Here is a 22,593-nt window from a genome sequence, read left to right as displayed (position 1 = left end):
TTCATCTGAATCTGTAATTGATATTAAAAATTGTTTCAACTGTCTGAAGTCAAGAAGACTGACACTTTCAGAAGTAAAAATTATTAACATAAGTAAAATTTATTTCAGAAAGGAACGAAAGTAACTAACTACTTTCAGAACGTTATTAAAGTTAAATTTCATTTGAATTTGTTATTAACAATTTACAGACCAATTTTTTTAACCAATTTTTATAGCTAAATTTTAGAAGTACGCCATTCGGACAAAAATCAATGTATCCAAAAAATCCTACACTTTTCTTTAGCTACTGTAATAAGGAATAAGAAACAATTTTGATAATTATGACATTTCAAAATTTACAGGAACGGTTGGTGCGACTCTTCGCGCCAAGAACGAGTTTACGGAAATCGGCTGCAGCGCCGCAAAACACCATGAAATTTAATAATAATTATTTTTTTTACACTTCATTAAATGTACAATAAAGTCCTCAGATCATAATTTTGATTGGCTTCATAGTTTCTTTAAAAAAAATTCAAAAAAAAACACCTATTTTTTCGGCCTCTAGAGTGTGTCATAACCCCTTAAGGTGGCCGTTTTAGATACATTTCCTCTAGGTAACTAATGAGAAATATATTTAAAAAATTATATATTTAATAATAAATAAATAGTAAATAAATAATAATAATAATAGACAGAAAAGAGTGCTAAATCTTATTTTAAGAAGAAAAATCTTTCTTTTCTTGATAGCCTTTGATAATATGTCCTCTTAATATAAGATTAATCGAATTAATCAATATTGATGTAGAAAATGTAATGTAATTTTTAAAAAAATGGAAAAAGAAATTTAGCTTTCTCTTTTATTAAGAGTCTTCGTTTAATATTGAGAGGATTTGAGAGGAACAAATTTAAATTATGTTTAAATATTATATTATTGTAACGTTATATCTATTATTATTGTAAGATTTCATGCATGAAACTCCTTGAATATGACACAATTTTCCTATTGTTGGTTATTTAGGTCACAATGGTAATAGCCAGTTATGGTCAGACGCAAGTTTTCCGAATTGTTGTAATTGCGACAACAGTAGTACAAGCAAGTTTAGCCAGACGGAAGTATTACGAATTAATCAATATAGTTTCAGTCAGTAGTAAAATGTTGTTTCAGTGATGCGAAATTTCAAATTCTAATATTATTACACAGCCATTGAAGTCAATTTGATGCTGATGAAAAATGTAAAAAAAATTTTTTTGCTATTAGTAGTAAAAAAATCATTTTTGTCAGAATGTTAAAAAAAAAATTTTTTAATTAGTAGTAAAAGTAGGTTTCAGTAAGGCAGAACATTAAATTAATCTACTTTTTCAATCAGTAGTAAAAGTCAGTTTTTAGTCAGAAGGGACAAATTAATATTCGTGGATTTTTTTATATTCGTTTACTATTAGTAGTAAAAGCACGTTTTGGTAATTTTTCCTAATGTTCAGTAAAATCCTCTCAAATGAAAAGGATTTATAATCTCCATATAAATAGAAAAATAGCATATTAAATCACTTAAAAAAAATTTTATAACTGAAAATATAAAAAAAATATAATAAGAAAATACAATACAAAAAGAATATAATATTTAAATTAAAAAATATTTAATTAAAAATCTTGTATTTTTTAGAAAATACATAAATATATTTTACTTTAAAAATTTTTTTTAATTATTTAATAGCTGTTGGAAAATGAAAATTTTTTATTACTAAACTGTATGAACGATGATATTTTACGTGATTTAAAATTTTCATCATTCAACGCTTTCCTTCCTTTGCTTTTACTCTTCTCTCAGAGAAAGGAAGAGAGTTTTTAAATATAAAAAAAATTATGAAATAATTACACGCTTTTAATAACATTGAATGTTAACTTAATTTTTTACACTATTTTAATTTATTACGTCTCTAATATTCACTTGATGAAGAAGAAGAATTAAAAAAATGTTAATGTATGAAAAAATACTTGGTTGTTTGTATTATAGAATTTTTTTCTACATTTCCATATAATTGAATGTTTGTTCACTGTTGTATAAAACTTTCAAAAAAAGAAAAAAGCTATTTAGTCTCGAATGCAGTATATAAAGTACATGAATACTATTTTCAGTTTTTATTACTCAGTAACTTGTTCCCCTTCGTGAATTTTCATGTTTTTCAGAATCCCTCTATTGTTCAAAGAACTCTCCAATATTGACCAACAAATTGAGAGAGAAATTGGAGATAAAAACTCGAATTTCATCTATATTGACAATTCAAGAAAGTTATTTCCAAAAAAGAAATTTTTTTTTTGTCAATTTAAGAAATTTATTTCTCTAAATTGAAAAATAAACAGTCTTCTTTATATATTTGAAAGAAAATATATATTTTATGTGAAATAAAATATAAAAAAAAATATTAGAAAATAAAAAAGTAATGATAAAAAAAAAATATATATATATATTTGAAAAGATAAAATAAAATTTTTATCAAATAGAGTAAAAATATTTTTGAATTACTTTATATATACTGAAAATCAATTTCAACAAGATGAAATCTAATCGAACTCTACAATTCAATTTCAAACTCATTTCATATATATATTACATATATGTATAACTTTCAAAATAAGATTTTCTTCAAGTTTTGGCACATTCTTTTTCATGTTGAATGTGCCAAGATTTATCATTGTAAATAACTATAAGAAGCTTAAATATTTCCTGTGGGATAATATTTGTATATTTTTCTTGGTTACTTTATTTTTGTTAAATTTCCCATTCATATTTTCTTTTACTTTCCACGGGTACATACGTACATTTTAAATAGGGAACTTGTTTTCATATAGTCAACAAAAAAAAATATATATATATATATATAACAAAAAACAATGAGTTTTGCAGTAAACGCTTTGCTGTCCTAGATACGAGCAACCAGCTAATTTAGCTACACGATTACATGAAACACAAAGAACATATTTTCCAAAGACAAAAACATATACACCGCATAGTTGGAATTTATGATTAGCTTTTATAATCTTATTTCTTGCATTATTTATTATTATATACGTAGTAATGAAGAAAATATGGAGAATAAAATTTACGAGTATCTGTTTAATAATATTTTATATGGTAAAAATTATTTTTAACTTTTTGTATGGAGGTGAAAAAAAATTTATTTTATTTAAATAATCGTGTATTGATTTTTATTGTTTTGAAGAATTTGAATTTTCTAGGGTTTTGTAAAATTCAAAATGTTCGAGTGTGTGAGTAAGAAACTTTAAATTGATTGAGCGAGAATCAGCGATTTTCCCTTACTATTTTTCGCGGGGCGCTTCTCCCATGTCTTTCTTACCGCCAATTTCTCCCTCTAGTTAGATTTTTCGCGGCGTCTTATTTTTAGTAGCCCATTACATTCAAATTATATTACTAAGAACAGAGTGATTCTTCTCTTTCTAATTTCGTTTCTAACGATCGCCGAGAACCATACTATTGTCATTTTCCATTTAATGAAGTTTATTTTCTCAAAATTTTTAATTTCACAAAAAAATAATCATCTTAGGTTTATTTAACTTTTACCATTAATTTTTAAATAATTTTTACTTTAATAAAAAAAATAATTTCATCATTCTATTTTTTAATTTTATCAATAAAATAATTTTTATTTTTTAAATATTTAAAAAATATAAAATTATAATTTATTGATTTAATAATACTATATATATTCTTTATTCTATTATAAATTCTTTAAATTTAAGTTTAATTAATAATTCTTTTTATTTGAATTTATATTTTCCTTCTCTTTCAATTATTTTTTCTGTTTACATTTTCATTATGTAATTAATTATCTTCTCTCTCTCTCTATTATTTCAGAAATTATATTTCTCTAAATTTAAATTTGTAATGATTGTTATTAGAATATTTTTATAGCTCGTCGTGCCAGGGTTCGTTTTTAATAAATTTAACATTACAAATAACAGATTTAACGTATTTATTAACAAAACAAGAAATTTACTATTTACAAACGATTAATGCGGAAAATAACGTAATAATTATGAACGCGATTTACAAATGAAATAAACGAAGTACGACGGCGTAGTTTCTCGAAAACTACCGATTAGTCCGCGCCAGAGAACGTCGCATCTTTAAGCCAAACTATTTTCGGACTTTACGCGTGGTAATGACCACCAAAAAAGAGATAACGATTTTAATAGCGGTAAAACCGCTTTCAAAAATGACTTCATTAATTATGGTTAATAACCATTCAAAAGGAAGGATCTGCGATAGTGGTGAAACCACTGTTAAAAGAATTTTACACGTTAAATACGGTAAAACCGTTTTCGAAAAGTACGTTAACTAATGGTGAAACCATTGTGTCAAAAATCTAATCTGCGGTGAAAACCGCATTCAAAAAAAATACTACGTGGTATAGACCACTTTCAAAATAGCGGTGAGATCGCTTTTGCAACGAGAGAAGAAGTGACGAACTCGGGCCGCGCGCTCTGCTTTTATGCCGGAGCCAGTGATCCGTGATTGGCTTGTGCGCTCGCTCGCCTTCCCCACTTCCGAAAGTCTCGGGACTCACGTGGTCGCGAACGTGTACTACATGGCGTATTCGATCCGTCGGTAATGTAAATTATCGACTTTAGATAATTTACACGATATTCGATCGATAATTTTTAAACTTTCATTACAAATTCAATTCTTAATATTATTTTATTTTTAATATTTATTAATTTATAATTTTTCAAAAAATTTATAATAATTTTATAATTAAAATTTTTGACTATTGAAATACCATTTCAGTATGTTTGTAAAACTACCTTTACATCCATTTGGGTTTGTAGTAATACTACTTTTGAGGTAAGATCACTTCATGATATCCTGCTGCGGTAACACCGCTTCGAGAAGTGCCGATTCTCGCCGGGTGCGCGACTCTTAAAGACGATCGGTTCGGTGGAACGCATGCGCGAGACTTCGTTGGGGACCGTACATACAGCGCGCGTGTCATGAATGAGTACTACTTCGATTTTCAATTCGTCGGTAACGTAATTATTGACCTCCGTTAAAACAAAATAATTACACGATAATTTTCAAACTTTCGTTACAATCCATTACTTGATTGTCAAATAAATAAATTTATTTAATTATTATGTCAGAATTTATCAAACGTACGTTTTTAATTGTTTTTTTTTACTCTTACTGTGATCAAAATAAGTTTCTGAAAATAGTTTCTGCCCGTGAACATGTTAATAAATAAATATTAGAACAAAAAAAAGTATTGTTTCTTAAACTTAAAGTTATAAATATTTCAATTGTCTTTTGAGCGTCTTAAATAAAGAAAAAAAATTTCTCGAGATGCAGTTGTCAAAATTTATCAAAAAAATTATTTTTATTTCAATATTTTCAGAAACTTATTTTGATTATAATAGATATAAACAAAGCTACTTAATATTGAAAATTGATTACTTTTTGGAAAATATTAAGGTGATTCATTTGTGAAATTCTAAGCCTATTATTTGAATCAATTAAATAGTATTTGTTTCAAATACAGAAATTGTTGGTTCAAATACAATTAATACAAATATTGGTTCAAATTAATGTAAAAATTATTTGCTTTAATTAAATATTTATTTTATTAAAATAAATATTTATTTGGTTTAAGTAAATGTTTATTTGAATTAAATAAATTTTTTTTTCATTTATAAGTAAAAATATATTCAATTTAAGAATCGTAAATGAAATAAATTTTTTTTTTAAATTTTAATAAAATATCTTTCGCATTTGATAGTCTAAAATAATAATAAACTATTTTTCCAGGTCGATCAAAAAAAATATTTTTGTTGATCGCACATAATGAGAGATGACTTATAAGAAAAAAGGTGTTACTGCACGCGAGGAGGAAATTTGTTACGCGTTCAATTAAATTCTCTCGTGCCAGGAAAGTTTTAAACTTTAAAGTCAATTTTACTTTTATGTGTTATAACATATACGTTACATTTGATATAGAGAAAGCAAATGATTGATTGAAAGAAGTTTTCAAAAATAAAATTACTAGTATATTTTTATGACTGTCAGCAATAATAAAAATAAATTGAATTCATATATATATAATTATTAAATAGAAGCAAAAAAAAATGAAAATAAAAAAAAAGTAAATAAAAAAACTAGTATATTTTTTTAAAAACTTTGTTTCAATATTCTTGTAAGTAAGAAAATTTTTTTCTACACGGAGAGAAATCTGCTGCGATTTTTGCTTGTGCAGTCTTTATTAATTTCATAAGTCATTTTTTGATACAATTTTAGCTTAAGACTGGAATAATTTAAATATGAATTCATGTATTTAATGTAATGGAGTGTATCAAACAAAAAACACAAGTCACGGGTGTTAATTTTGTATGAATTTCACATAAAAACTGCAAAGGGGACATGCCATAAAACTATTAGATCCTCTCTTATAAAATTTGCAAGAATGCCATCTGATTTTCAGGTGGAATTTATACAACACAATCTTACCTCCGTATACACACAGCATTTCACACACACAATCATTGTATGCTGGTGATTCCGAGGAACGGAACGCACAATACGCACGCTCGTGTTTTACTATGCGTTTTTAACCGCGAAATTTAAAATAATTTTATTTAAAAATTTTTTTAAAATATTTGTTGCTAATAAGTGATTGTTTATTAAACAGTAAAATAGAAAATTTTAAATACTGAAATTTTTAAATATTTATTAGCTAAAATGTTATTTGTTCTTTTAAAAACAGAATCTATTAAAAATAAAAAACAATTAAAAAATTTAATATTAATTACATTTGTATAAATTTATAATTATATTTATTCATTGTATTTATATATTTGTTATTATATTATGGGTATAAGTATTATTTTTATATTAAATATTAAAATATAATCACCAATATAGTATTAATATTATATATTTACATATTTATTACATTAATTAATAATTTTAATTTAATTAATTAATATATCAAATTAATTAAATATTAATAAAATATTATATATATTCAGAAAATTATCTATGGATAAATTAAATTTTATTTTATTTAATAAATAAATCGAGAATAAAGTCGAATTATTTATAATGTATGCATTATAAATAATTCGATTTTATTTATTATTTTTCTATTTTACTTTTTAATAAACAACCACTTATTGGCAACAAATATTTTTAAAAAAATTTTAAATAAAATTATTTTAAATTTCGCGGTTAAAAACGCATAGTAAAACACGAGCGTGCGCATTGTGCGTTCCGTTCCTCGGAATCACCAGCATACAATGATTGTGTGTGTGAAATGCTGTGTGTATACGGAGGTAAGATTGTGTTGTATAAATTCCACCTGAAAATCAGATGGCATTCTTGCAAATTTTATAAGAGAGGATCTAATAGTTTTATGGCATGTCCCCTTTGCAGTTTTTATGTGAAATTCATGCAAAATTAACACCCGTGACTTGTGTTTTTTGCTTAGAAACTATTTTTACAATAAATACTTGAATTTATGCTAAAAATGCAAGTGTCGTGCCATGTAATTAAAGTAATTTACTCATCCAAGCAAAAATCGCAGCAGATTTCTCTCCGTGTATAATAATTGTTTTTTATATTTAACAGTATTTTTTAAAATATTTATGAAAAATATTTTTAGAATTGTGAGCACTTGTAAAAAGGTAAATCTAAAAAAAAAGTTAACAGAAAGATTCTAATATATATATATATATATATATATGTTAAACCTTGAATAGATGTTGACTTTGAAAAGGTGGTTTTATAAAGTTTTAGAAAAAGAACAATAAATCGAAGACAAGATTCATTTTTCATGTGCGGGTTACAATAGAATTTTAAAATTCTGTCGACTATATCGTTTTATGCTTTCGTTAAAAGATTTTAAAGATGAATTATTCAAAATTTTTAACAAGACATTTTTACAAATTATTATGCAAAAATATTAAATTTTTTATTGTATACGATTTATTAATTTTTTTGGAAATTCAATAAAAAAGATTTTGATTTTTGAAACAAATAAATAATAAAGTTTTTGGTTTTTTGAAATGACGTTCTAAATTTTATATAATTTTGAAAATTAGAGACTATTAAATCGGTGTAATTTTGATATTAGTAGAAAGTTTAAATCAGACAAGAAATACCTAAAAAATAGTGCAATTTTGTTATCAGTAGAAAAAGTAAGTTTTTAGTCAGACAAAAAGATTTTAATTTTTTTACTTTTAGCTTCAGTAGTTAAAACAGAATTCAGTCAGACGAAAATATATCGAATAATTGTTTTTTCAGTAACAAGTAAAATAAAATACATTTTCTTCTAAAAAAAATATATATGTGGTAACTAAATTTTTTTTTCTAAATTGTCGGATCATTAGGGATTTTATCTTTTTATTCAACCAGACACTTTTTTTTCTAGAACAATTAAAAGGGGCTCATTCGACTCTTGTACAAAAAAAAAAAATTCTTCACCACCTGACATTTAAAAATAATCATTTTTTCTTTTTTTCACAGAAATCGTTCTCGAAAAGTTTATTCATTTCAAACAAAAACCTTTTACACGAATATGTCCCAGGGATTACAGGTTCAGCTTTTACGATAGAGTTTGAGGAGAAAAAGTATATAGAATTGGATTCTTTTATCATCTCCGTCACTCTTCTTTACATATATATATATATAAAATTCCCTTTCATTAAATTTCTACTTTTGCTTGAAATAAAAACAATCGTGATGTAATAACAACTAAATCATATATTATTACCAAGTGCATTTCGAGAAAGAAAAATATTCTCAAACGAAAAGAAACATTTTACTTTTAAATTTCTTTAAAATAATTTTTTTTAAAGTGAGAATATATTTTTTTTATTTAGATAAAAATAATGAGTTTTGTTTTTAATTGAGTGATTCTTAAATTTTCCATTCCGATGATTATTCGGTTATATTTCGAAATATTCCTCTTTGAATGAGAAGATTTTTGTACGAGAAAAAACAGTTTTATAAACCATCTTTTGATTACTTGATTCTATTTTATATTAAGTAAATAAAGATTTTAAATTTAGATACAAGAAAATAATCTCAATTTGAGAGGAATATATATATATATATATATAACGAACATTGTATAAAAGAAAAAATTTCTTCATTATAATGTAATTTATAATGGTAGTATTGTCATTTCAAAAAAAAAGAAAAACAAAAAAAATAAATTTCTCAATTTAATAGGAATATTTATGTAATTTTTATTGAAAATAAAATTTTTAGATAAAAATCAAAGAAATCTACTAATATCATAAATATCTATGATTTTACGATGCAAGTTACATGTTATTCAGAGTGTAATTAATTAATTATTAATTGGCTTGCAATGAAACTTCTGATGCAAAGAGGGTTCTTATGGACAACTTTAATTTTAGTATACTCGTTAAATTATAATTTCCATTAAACGAATTAGTTGCCTGTCGTTCAAAGTCGAGAATAAATCATTAATACCGCTTGAGTTTACTGACCCGCTATTCGAGATATATTTTCTCCTTTGCTAAATTCATTCCAGGGAATAAATATATCACAATTTTTCTGAAATCGATGTGAATCTCAATTTTCTAAAAGAAGTGTGTCACTATATACTCTCTTGGAGACAATTTTTCTTGTGGATCGTCGACACATCCGTCACTGGTGATAGTTTTTTTCTTTTTTTTTTTTTTCTTTCTTATTTGCAACACTTTTCTCTTCAAGCAGACTATTTCGCAAGTTACAGAAAAAGTGGTTCTTGAAAATCCCCTTTTTCAGAGATATATTGCCAAACGAAAAAAAATCTTTATAGAAACTTGTTTACATTGAAAAAAATGATTATTCTCAATATTAAAAGATTCTTAATTTCATGGAAATCTTTCATTAACTTTATAACTTTATATTTTATTTTATTGCAACTTTTTCTTCTATTATAGGATTTCAAAAATATTTCCTCTCAATATGAGAGGACATCATTATTTTCTGGAATTGTTTAGAATTCTCCTTTTTGTACTATATTAGAAAAATAATTTTTCAAAAGTATTTCTATTGAAATTTCGCTCAATACTAACTTAAAACTCTGAATTAAAAAAGAAAGCACTGCATTAGTTTGTTCGACCTTTTTTTTCGAAATACGAAAAACTTACCGTTTTTCAAAGATATTCTTGTTTTTAAGAGGATATCTTAAAAAGACTTAAAAAAAGTGTAATAAGAATTTTACTCTTAAAATGAGATTCTATTTTTCCGTGCATAATATTAATTCTAAATATATAGTAAAATTTCACCTAATTTAGTTATTTTTTATTTACTGTTTTTTTTAAGTATCGTCAGTAAAAATTCTTAAAAATGTATAATAAAAATAATTTAAATTTACAACTTACCCATTTGCTCTTCCACCAGATTCGCCTCCAGGACCACTGCCATTCTAACAAACAAAAAAATAAGTTTATTGAAAACAAGATAGATAACAATTCCGAAAAAAGAGGAAAATGCGTCTTTTTCGGTTTTTTTTGCGAACGACATATATATATATAACTTAAAAATAAGATACATTTTTTTTTTTTGATAAAAAATTTTCACGTCCACGAAAGCTTAAATTTTAATATGGATTTGTTTTTTTAAAATTAAATTAATTTTAATTTTATTTTTAATTAAACAATTTCTATTAAAGTAATTATCATTTTTCTCATCATGCAAAGACGACAATTTTAATAAATTTTTTTTTTGTTATACAAGCTTTCGTGGTCGTGTGTATATTTGCATAATGCTTTGCCTCTGACAGATTTCTATTATTCGCACACGCATCTTTAATTCTTTTTTTCTTTATAGTTTTATGTACATTGAGTTTGGAAAGGTCCATAAAAATGGGGAAAATCGCTCGCTTGTCATGGAAAGTCACAAAGCTGAGAGAGAAAGAGAGAGAGAGAGAGAGAGAGAGAGAGAGAGAGAGAGAGAGAGAGAGAGAGAGAGAGAGAAAAGAAATAAGACAAAAAAAAGAAAGGAAGACTTTATATATATCTACGAGTTTTATTTTTCACATTTCTTTCTCATGCAGACGCGGGCGATTTACCCTTTTTTCTCTGGACTTACAAGTAGAACAGATTACATTTTCTCGTGCGTATGTATTGCTGCAGATGTGTTCTCTATATTCTTTTTTGTTTTTTCCTTTTTTTCAATCTTCTTCATTTTTTCCTTTTCTTCAATGTTTTCTTATTTCTTCACTGTTTCTCTCTTTTCTTCACCACTTTTTTCTTTTTCCTCTACTTTTTTCTTTCTTCACTGCTTTCTTCATTTTTTTTTACCATTCTTCATTGCTTCTCTCTTTTCTTTACTGTTTTTTTTAAGGATGTTTCTTTCTTCACTGTTTTTTTTTCTTTTCTTCACCGTTTTTTCTTCATTGTTCCTTTCTTTTCGATGACGTTTCTTTCTTTCTTCATTGCTTCTTTCTTATCAAGAATTTTTTTTTCTTTCTTCACTGTTTTTTTCCTTTTCTTCATTGTTTCTTTCTTTTCAATGACGACTCTTTCTTTCTTCACTGTTTTTTTCCTTTTCTTCACCGTTTTTCTTCATTGTTTCTTTTATTTCAACGATATTTCTTTCTTTCTTCGCTGCTTTTCTTTTCTTCACCGTTTTTTCTTTACTGTTTCTTTCTTTCTTGACTCCTTTTTATTTCTTCGTTGTTACTTTCTTCACTGTTTCTTTTTTTTCTTTCTTTCTTCACTTTTTCCTCATTTATGTGTCGCTTATTTTTTAAAATTCCTATTACTTTCTCATTTTTTTTAGCAAAAATATTTTCCATTAAAGTGATAGAGAGAGAGAGAGCCACGTGATTTTAGATGAATAACCGTGCCAAGAATGATTCAACAACTTTTTCCTTGCCAAGTTTAACCTTTCCTTTTTTGTTACCGTGAAGAAAAAATGTGCCAATCCACATTTTCTTCATCAATCAACGTTCAAAGACAATGGCTATTGAACTCCCTCCACTGTTAATCAGCAAAAGAATTCTCTTCATTCTCACGAGCCTATAAAGAAAGTCTGACCATACCCAGACTCAATCTACTGATTTTTTTTTCTCTCTCCTTTATGTATATATACATTCCTCAACATTCTTTTTCATCTTTATTCTCTCATTTTCTTTTTTCTTATATCACTCTTCATTCTTTTCCAACATTTATTTTTCCATTTCTACTTTGTTTTTATTTCTTTCCTTTTTATAAGATATATTTTTATTTAGATTTTAATTTTCGTTGTATTTTGCTTTTTTTTAATTCTTCTGAGTTTCATTCTTCTATATAATAATAAATTTTTGTTTTTTTTTTGTATATGAAAATGAAGTCGTTCGCAATATCAACGCAGAAATGGAATTAGAGAGAGATAGAGAGATAGAGAGAAAGATATATATAATGTATAGTATATAACAGCTTGTATAAATATATCACGTATAATACTTGTAAATCTGTTATATCAATAGACGTAATAATAATTAATATAAACTTATTGATAGCGTAACAAGTGTAATATTGGTTTTAGAGATAGATTCGAGCGTACCATTTTTTTTTTTCATTTCATTTTTTGGACATCTATCTTTATATTTTTAATGGGGTTTTTTTTTGCCCCTCCCCTCATTCGCCCTCCCCCCCACCTACATATTCGCCTCTTCAATCCCATTAAGCTGAGACAATACAAAACGAACGACTTTGTCGTCATTGTAGTACATCGCAGGATATATTTATATAACATCGTCGGTCGGGTTGCGTCTCGTTTGAGAAGAAAGAGCCACTTCACAATATTCATACTTTTTTTTCCCTTTCTATGCATATAGTATATTCTACTCTGTAATTAATTCTTAATGATGTAACACTCATGTTTTAAAATTGCTTCTGTATCAATTATAAAATTCTTATTTCACAAATTTTTTTAAATTTCAAATTATAAAACTAAGTTTAGAAATTTACAAAATTTAGAAAATTAATAATTTAATTTCAAAATCAATTTTTTCTTTATTAATTTTCACAAGATTATAAATTTTCTTTGTCATTTTGTATTTTAATATTTTTTACATTTTTTATTTTTAAGATTATTTTATAGTTTTTTGTAAATATTAAAAAAAAAATTGTTTAAATAAATCAGATTTATTTGTGATAGCAATCTCTGAATAGATAAATATTTGTTTGGTTCTCTGTCGCTTCTTGTCCCGAGACGCTCTCGACTTTAGGGAAGAATACAACTTAGTAAACATATATATGTAAAGACATATATATGTATATATATAAATATACATATATATATATATATATAATATCTATCAATAGCGTCGCTTCGCGAGTATATTTCTGACAAGCATTACGTATATATAATAACGTAACATTGGGTAATTTAAGTCTTATAGTTGGTAATGATATTTTTTTGCCATTTTAACTATGTTATTATAGGCCTTATAACAATGTTCTAACGTTTAATACACGCCACTATATTTATATATTTTATATATAATATAATTTCGCTGATTCTAAATTCTAATTTATAAGCCTTAATTATTCGCTGTTTTTACATCAAATCGATGAAGTTTTCATTTTTAATGATATGACATTGTGAATGTATCGTGTTTTTATGTGTGATAATGTATGAGGATAATAATAATAATAGGATATCAAGGAATTATATATTGACATCGAGCTCTTTATATTTCTGTTTCTAGGCAATTTCTCAATTTTCTAACATTATATTGGTAAGCATATTAATTGATATCACAACTGATTACGAGAATAAAAAAAAAACAAATTTCTTTTTCTTTTTTCACAAAAAAATATTGAACTTTCTTTCAGTATAACATTTTTTATACGTTAGCCTTTACAATTAATTTGACAAACATTGTTTAACGATTGATATAAAATCATAAAATCATAAAATCATAAAATCATAAAATCATAAAATCATAAAATCATAAAATCATAAAATCATAAAATCATAAAATCATAAAATCATAAAATCATAAAATCATAAAATCATAAAATCATAAAATCATAAAATCATAAAATCATAAAATCATAAAAATCATAAAAATCATAAAAATCATAAAAATCATAAAATCACAAATAAAAAATTACAAATAAACCAAGTAATAAATCATAAAACAGTAAATAATAAAAAATAAACCAAATAAATCATAAAATGTATGTTATATTTTTTAATTATTTTATAATTTCCTTAATTTAACACTTTGCTATGAAAGGGATCATTTTTTTGTAAAACCGTATACATTTAGAATCATAAAATCTTAATATCATAAATCGTGATAGTATTGATAATCATAAATCATAATTGTAATCATAAAATTTAATCCTAATAGTAAATCATATTCATGATAATAAAAAGATAATAATAATGACAATAAAAATAGTTGTAATAATAATAATTATTATTAATATTGAAATCATTAACAATGTTTATGAAATTTATGAAGGATTATGTAAAAAAATTTATACAAGAATATGGAATTCTTTTCAATATTATTATGAAACAAGGAATTTAAAAATATTATTATGTAAATTTTTGTGTATTTTCGTAGGTAGTTATTTATATTTTTTATGATTTATGATTGTACCCGTTGAGTGGTAGAATTTTCTGAAAGTGTCATATATATATATATACAAATTTGTATAAATTGCAGTGAACGTTGTTAACAGAAAAGCTTACTCAGTGGAAAACAAGTGTTAAATTTTGATCGAAATGTAAGTTATTAAGCCCAGAGGACGAGATGTGAATATAAGTTGTCCCTTGATAATATATTTTATATATAGATGTATCATTCTTCAATGTAGCTATAGTAACCATTTTGCTATCGACCACTATATTATTATACTTCTGAATTTTAACAAAGAGAAACTCATAATGCAAAATTTTATCTCTTGGGCTTATAATTAAAAATATTAACGATATTAAACGACAAATATTGACATTAATTATATAATTCTTTAAAATTTGAATTTACAATTGTCTATAATTAAATAATTAATCTCTAATTGACTCTTTTTTAATTTGAACACGATTATTGTGTTTGTACATAGCCCCTTTTTTTGCGTCTAATTATAAGTTTGGCATTCAAATTGAGTTATAATAGAAAATTTCACATTGTTCAAAATAATTCTGACCTATGTTTTATTTTTAACATTTGCATTTTAAAAAAAAGTAAAATTGTAGTTCAAGATTTTAATTTTCTTTTATAAATAACATTGTCGAAAAATTTTGTAGACGATTTTTCTTTTCTGTTCCAAGTCGTGCTTATGTTAGTTATAACGATACTAGCGCTCTTGCGGAGAAACTGTTGCAACTCAGATGAGAGATAATTATTACAAATGGCGGACATGTAAATTTAAAATTTTTAAAAAAGACCACGTAGATCTGCACGAACGTTTTGTGTTTAGCAGACGAAAAAGGTAAAAATGAATTGCTCTTTATTTACTACTTCGTGTTTTCCGTAGTCAGTCAATTTATTTCAATAATTCTTAAATTTAGCGCCATTATTTTTATAGTTTTGTGTTACACGGTTGGCACTTGATACACCCTATCAACTCACAAGTTTCATAACCTAAAAAAACACTAACTATTTCCAATTTCGTGAATTTTTCTAAAACAGATTTTGAGTAGTAAAGTTTGTTTTAGTACAGGAAAAAATAAATTCGGAAATAGTTTTCCCGCCGCAAAAGTCAATAAAAAAAAAGAACCATAGTAAAATAGTTCCAGCTACGTACATACATACTCAATTTGAACCAAGTATTTTCAAATATCGATTTTACATTAAAAAAACACGTTAATAAAAAAATTCCTTTTTTTTAATATTTTTGTTAAAATAATTAGGAAAATGAAAACTGCGGAAATGTCTGGCGACAGTTGATGTGGTTATGTGAGAATGTATATATATATATCTATATGACCGCGGATAATATACGTATAATAATAACCTCATAGTAGTGTGTGCGTAATTATGCCGGCAACGCCTGTAAATCCATGCGGCGTCCAACCTAATCTCACGTTCGCCTAATAATCTTCGACCCTCTCCCTTCGTCCACTTTGCACATGCATTTCCACTGAGTATGTGTTTTGTATAAGTGTGACTCCTATATATATATATATATATAGTGAAACCTTGTATGGACATGAGATCATTGCGGTTGAGTATGTTCATAGTAATACTGTGTTCTTGTATAGTCTCTGTACTACATGCATATATAAATGTATCTCTGTATATATGTGTGTGTGTATGTTAGTGGTTCAACATTCTCTTTCAAGTATGCACATGACTGCGTTCATTGGGTACATGTTTAATAACTACCTCGAATTGCAGCTCACATCTAAGGTAGGTGAAACGAAGCGGGATGATAAAATCTCAAGATGACACCCTTGTGCTGAATAAAAAATTTTATAACCTATCGTTAAAATTTCATTTATCGCCCTTTTTAAAAACAATTAGTTTCCAGTCAAAAATTATACTGGAACAGAGTTGAAATTAAGTTAATTTTAATATAACGATTAAAAATTGTTTTTAGACCGAATATTATATTTTGATAACAAACATTATATTTTTATATCGAAAATTATATTTTTATACCAAAAAATATACTACGACTGATATATAAAAAAAAGTTATATATTTAGAAATTCTACGTGTATATATAGAAATTCCAATTGAAAATTTCTTAAATATTTCATGGAAATTCTGATTTGAAATTTAGAGATATAATTTCATAAATTATTTTCGTGTTAAGTTTTGTAGAAATTTTTTGTAAAAACTACAAAATTTTAAAATGGAAACTATTTTTTAAAAATTGCTTTTATTAATGTCTGAAAATAGTGCGTATTTAATCGTTGAAGGAGTAAATCTCAAGCGTGACCTTGAGTCAGAGTGGGGGCAATGAGAGTGAGAGAAACATTCCAGTTGTCTCTCACTCACTCTCATAGCCCCCTCTCTCACTCAAGGCCACGCTTGACTTGCTCCTCGAACCAATGGAAGAAACGATCAGTGTAAATACACTTTTTTCGTAAAAGTCGTAATTAAAAGAGGTGCACAATATAATAAAATAGGAAATAAAATAATCTTGAAAAATAAAATTAATAGGTAAATAAAATTGAAATAATCATGAATTAAAATTTCTTTTCCTGATGAATAAAACAAAAAATAAAAAATAAGATTGAAAATAATCTGCATAAAAAAAACAAAGGAAAATATTTTAAATTGTTAAAATCAAATTCAAAAAATTAGAAATGAAATGTCATTGTTATTTAAAAATTTTAAATAATTATAACAAAAATTTGTCTAAATCTATAACTTTTGGAAATATATTTACGTTTCTGTTAATTTTCTAAAAATTCACATATAATTTTTAATTCTATTATTTAATTACTTTTTTTTTCATCGCAGAATTTCAACAAATACAAAAATTCTTGGAACTTTCTATATATTTAATTGCCATCAAGTTTTCAATTAATTCGAACAAATTTAGAGCCTTTTTTTTGTACCATCACGCTCGTTCTATAAACTTTTTCCACACTATCACCTATTAAACCCCACCCCTCCCCCTCGTCTTCACCTCACTCAACTTTTTTTTATCCTTCTTTTCTTTCATGCAACTTTATCCTTAACTTTTTTCTACTCTTGTTAGAAATTTTTTTTTTTCTTTGCAAAGTACAACTTTAATACAATTTCCGCAAACAAAAAAAAAATTAACGTTTTTTACTGATAATAATTAGAGAAAAAAAAATTTATTGGTTATAAATTAATTTCATAATTTTTATGCGAAATATAAATTTTAATAGATAAAAATAATTAATAGATAAAGGCACTTTTAAATAAATATTGTGTATTAAAATTTATTATTGGTCTTTTAGTATAAATAATTTTTGTGTTTCGCTGAAAGAAAATTTTTTAAGGATTTTTATTTTTATTTTAAATTGATTAGAAATTTTTTCATATTATTTATAAAATTTTTATATTTTTTCAACTATCGCGAGGTTGATCGGTAGTTTCATTCGAATTTTAATTGTAATCATTTGACTGAGCTGAGTAGAAAAATTAGAAAAACCTTAGATTTATTAATTTTTTTTTCGAAATTGTATTAAAAAAACATTTTTTATAAATTAAAAAATGTTCGACAGTGATAATATTGTATTTAATATTTATGTATAAAATGCACTAAAAAAATTTTGTCATTGTAAATGACTAAATAAAAATTCATAAAAATTATCATATACAAAAATAATATAAGAACAAATATATTTTATAATGGAAGATTAATTTTTTTAACTTATTTTGTTTTTTTAAAATGGAATTCATTCTAATAGCCGCAAATATTAACCTATAAAGTTTATATAGAAGATTCAAAAGTTCTTACAATCAGTCTTAATTATCACTTCGAGCTTAAACCTATATTGTATATAATCATTGGGAAGAATATATAATTGACACCGAGCTTTCAAAAAGGTACGAAATTTTTTTTTTTTTTTTTTTTTTGAAAAAGTATACTTAATATAATATGAATTTGACGTTTTTTTTTCTTTTTTTTATAATGATTTGAATAAAACAGAGAAGAAAAAATTTTCTTTCATAAACTCGAGAACTTTATGAGGATAAAGTTTTTTTGAATTGCACCATTTTCCTTATCTAAAGTTTCTTTTTTCTAAGCTTTTTCTTCACTTTTATATGCCACTAAGAGATATAACTCTTAAAAAGCACTCGTCTCATGTGATAGTAAAAAGTTCTTCCCTTTTTTTACGACATTTTTTTTTTCGTTTTTAGAAAATGTCTGGACGTGTTGTTTGGTCAAGAATTGATTAATTGAAGGCTTATACTTTTAGAGCCAGTGTGGGTTTAAAGAAGACTTACCTATACTGTATATACTTATATATATATATGAACTTAGTACAAAAACTGAAAAAAATATCTCTATTTGGAAGTTATAAATTTATAAATCTACTTGCTAAAATTATTATTATTATTATTAATTATTAATAATTATTAATACTATATTTCTTTTATTTTCCTAAATCTACTCTAAAATTCTACATTAAAGCAATTTTCAGTCAATTTTTTGATTCTAATAATTTTACTACTTTATTATATAATAATAATAATTGAAAAAGTCGGGAACGAATGAATATTTTCCCACATTGAATTTGTGGGAATTTCTACAGTGTCGAAATTGAGCTCGAATTTCTATGTTACCCAATTTTATAAAGTATACAATTTTTAATGAATTTTTATATTCATGAATTTTTATTTAACTGAATTCATAATAAAACAAATTTTTATTTAGTAGACCTTTTATAATACAGATTTTCGATTTGATCGAATTATCATTTAATATAATTTCTATTTAATAGAATTTACATTTTGAAAAAATTTTCCTAATACAGTAGATTTGATTAACATAATTGTTTAAACAATAATTCTTATTCTTAAATAATAATAATAATTAATGTAACTTTCATTTAGAAGAATATTCATTTAACTGAATTCACATTTTAAAAATTTTTTATTTAAAATAACTTTTATTTAATTAAATTTTCATTAAACAGAATTCCTGTTTAACCAAAATTTCCATTTAACACAATTCTCATTTGACAGAATTTTTATTGAGTCGAAATTTTAAATGCCAGAATTTTTATTTCATCGAATCTTCATTTACCAGGATTTTTATTTGCACGAATTGTTATTTGATAGAAATTTGAAAACGCCGAATTTTCATTTGACCGAAATTTGCAAATGACCGAACAAATAACCGAGAGAAAAGTTTTAGGCGGGAATTTTCAAAATTAATCAATCACAATTTTCTTGAATATTTTTGATTGGTTAATTTTGAAAAATTCCCGCCAAAACTTTACTGTTGGATATTTGTTCGGACATTTTCGAATTTCGGTCGAATGAAAATTCGTTGATTTGGATAATTCTCTCAAATGACAATTCGTACAAATGAAACTTCGAACAAATAAAGTTTCGATGAAATAAAAATTCTACTATTTAAAAATTCGACTAAGTAAAAATTCTATTAAAACAAAAAATCAGCTAAAAAATAATTCATTTAAATAAAAATATCTTTATTGAAAATTCGTTTAAATAAAAGTTTTGTCCAATAGAAATTATGTTTAAGGTGAATTCAGTCAGGTTAAAATTATGTTAAGTTATTAAATGAAGATTAAAAAATAATTATGTTAAATTAAAATTTTGTTTTATGACAATTTTTCAAAATTAAAATTCTATTAAATAGAAATTATATTAAATGAAAATTCGTTCAACTAGAAAATCTGTTTTCTAAAATTTCGGCAAAATAAAAATTCCTTAAAATATGAATTCAGTTTAATTAAAAATTCTTAAAAATGAAAATTATTCAATTCAATACTAATATTTAATATAATTCTACTTTATAAAATTCGGTAACATTGAAATTCGTGCTTATTAATTTCGGAATCGTAGAAATTTCAACAAATTCAGTATTTGAATAGTCATGCGTTTCAAAAAGTTGTAAATTTGTAATTTTCGTTTTTTTGCAAACTTTTTTTTTATTAAAAAAATTACAAAAAATGATCATTTGGTTTTTGAATTGATTTTGTTCCTTTTTTATAAAAAGTGCAAAATTCAAAAATTTCTTTTTTTCTTACTATTTTGCTTTAATTTTTTTTTTGTCACATTTTGTTGACTTTTCAGGGTTTCAAGTATTTATATTCGTTGGGGATTTTTTTTTTTTTGCTTCCTGCAAATTAAGAATAATGTTCACCTTGCATTTGGCAATTGATTTATGCGAACTCACGGAGAAACAGTCGTATTTTTCTGCTTTGAAATTCAAAAGAGAACCAAAGTACTGTAACAATATTCCTTATCCGGCAATTTTAGCACAAGCTGATTACACGTTTTTCTATGTTACATTAAATTGAACATTTTCTTCGCAAATAGCTTTTGATTTTTTTTTACTTTAAAATTAATTTTTTTCTTCAAAATAATTGTGTTTTATTAAAAAACAATTTAAATGTATTTCTTTTAAATTTTTATTAAAAAAAAAATTTTTTTTTTCAAAACTAGTGTATTATTTTACTTTTAAATGTTTTTTTTGACTTTTGTTTCTTTTTTTAATCAACATTTTAATAAAAGTAATCGGCACCGAGCACTGTGTGATTATGAAAAAATAGAATTTGTGAGTTGAGCGTATAATTGGGGGAATTCATACGTATATTTCACGACAACTCAACATGCGATTGCCTTCATGTAAATTAATGGAAAGGTATAGTATACGCATTGCGGAAAATATATTTCAAATAAGCGTTTGTTCTTTTGTTTTAACAATAGTGTTAAGCTATTGTTATTCAACTTGTTCTTGTAAAGTTACGCGAGAGTGAGAGATTAAATACTCGAAATATGTGCTCTCGAAAACTTTTGCGGATAGTTTCATAAGTATTGGAATATATTATACCTAAATTATTATTATTATTGGAGAAAGCGTAGAGAGAAAGATCAACAATGAATTTCAAATTTTTAAGAATATTAATCAGTGTTTGTAAAAGAAAAACATTTTTTTTTTTGTTATTTATTGTTTCAAGAAAGTTTAAATTTTTTAGTGTTTTTTTTTAAATTTTGCAAAAATTTTCGATTTTAATTTTATTTGAAAATAAAAAAATTTTTTCTGCTCTTGACTTTAAAGTGTATTAAATTCTGCATAAGCCTTTTTTTGGAATGGAATTTATAAAAAATTATCCGAGTTATTGCAGTTTTTAAGTTGTTCTTTTTATTTTTTAAACTTCATAACTAAATTTTTGGTATTTACTACTTTTTCTTTTATTTAATTTAAAAAAAAAAACAATTTTTTGTCAATTTCAAATTGATAAAAACTACAATTTTAAAAAATATTTTTTCTTTCATTTCTTTTAATTATTTTTTAAAATGTTTTATATCTCTGTTTTTATAATGTAACCTTATATCGAATAACAATAAAAATAAATTAAAATAAAAAAAAAAAGAAAAATTAATTTAAAAAACAATTTTAATTTTACTTTTTTTATTTTATTTTATTATGCTTTCCGTTAAAGAGGAAAATACGACTGTTCCAGTTTTGGTTATATATAGATGATATGGTGAAAGTGGCAATATTGCAAAGGACATCGTTTACGGTGTTCTATGTCCGTTTACTTGTTTCCCATTAAATATCACAACAGAGAGATATTTTCCTGCCTCACATAAACTTGATCGTTTCTATACTTTTTATCACGAATTCTTTTTTTTTCTTTTATCTTTACTTTTTTTTCAATATTTCATTTAAGAAAAAAAAATTCCCTTTTTAAATTTTAACACATTTTTTTCAAAATTTTGAAAATATGTATTTCAAATAAATTAACCACATTATATTTTAACAATCACTTGATTTTGAATAATAATAATTATTAAACAATAATTATTTAATAATTATTACTCGTATAATTATTGAATAATTGTTATTATAATTATTTTTCTCTTCATTTCAATTATTGAAATAACATCTCTGTATAAACATAATATATTTATATTCAAGAAGTGAAAATTCAATCACTAGAAAAAATACTGTATTTGAAA

General features: G+C 24.4%; 1 protein-coding gene across 6 annotated transcripts in view; it reads right to left on the bottom strand.

Moving 5' to 3' along the window:
• Positions 1–22,593, bottom strand: part of LOC127277714 (uncharacterized) — a 217,568-nt gene that overhangs the window by 87,518 nt on the left and 107,457 nt on the right. For all 6 annotated transcript variants that reach the window (XM_051299022.1, XM_051299024.1, XM_051299021.1 and 3 more), the window contains one exon: positions 10,385–10,428. In XM_051299022.1, the coding sequence (XP_051154979.1) occupies positions 10,385–10,428 (44 nt within the window). The remainder of the gene's footprint in view (positions 1–10,384; positions 10,429–22,593) is intronic.

Source organism: Leptopilina boulardi, unplaced genomic scaffold, assembly GCF_019393585.1.
Source record: "Leptopilina boulardi isolate dan_hultmark-lab unplaced genomic scaffold, ZJU_Lbou_2.1 LbouV2_177, whole genome shotgun sequence".
In the NCBI taxonomy this organism is placed as follows: domain Eukaryota; kingdom Metazoa; phylum Arthropoda; class Insecta; order Hymenoptera; family Figitidae; genus Leptopilina; species Leptopilina boulardi.
The sequence above is the reverse complement of the archived record's forward strand: the minus strand, read 5'-3'. Positions and strand labels throughout refer to the sequence as shown.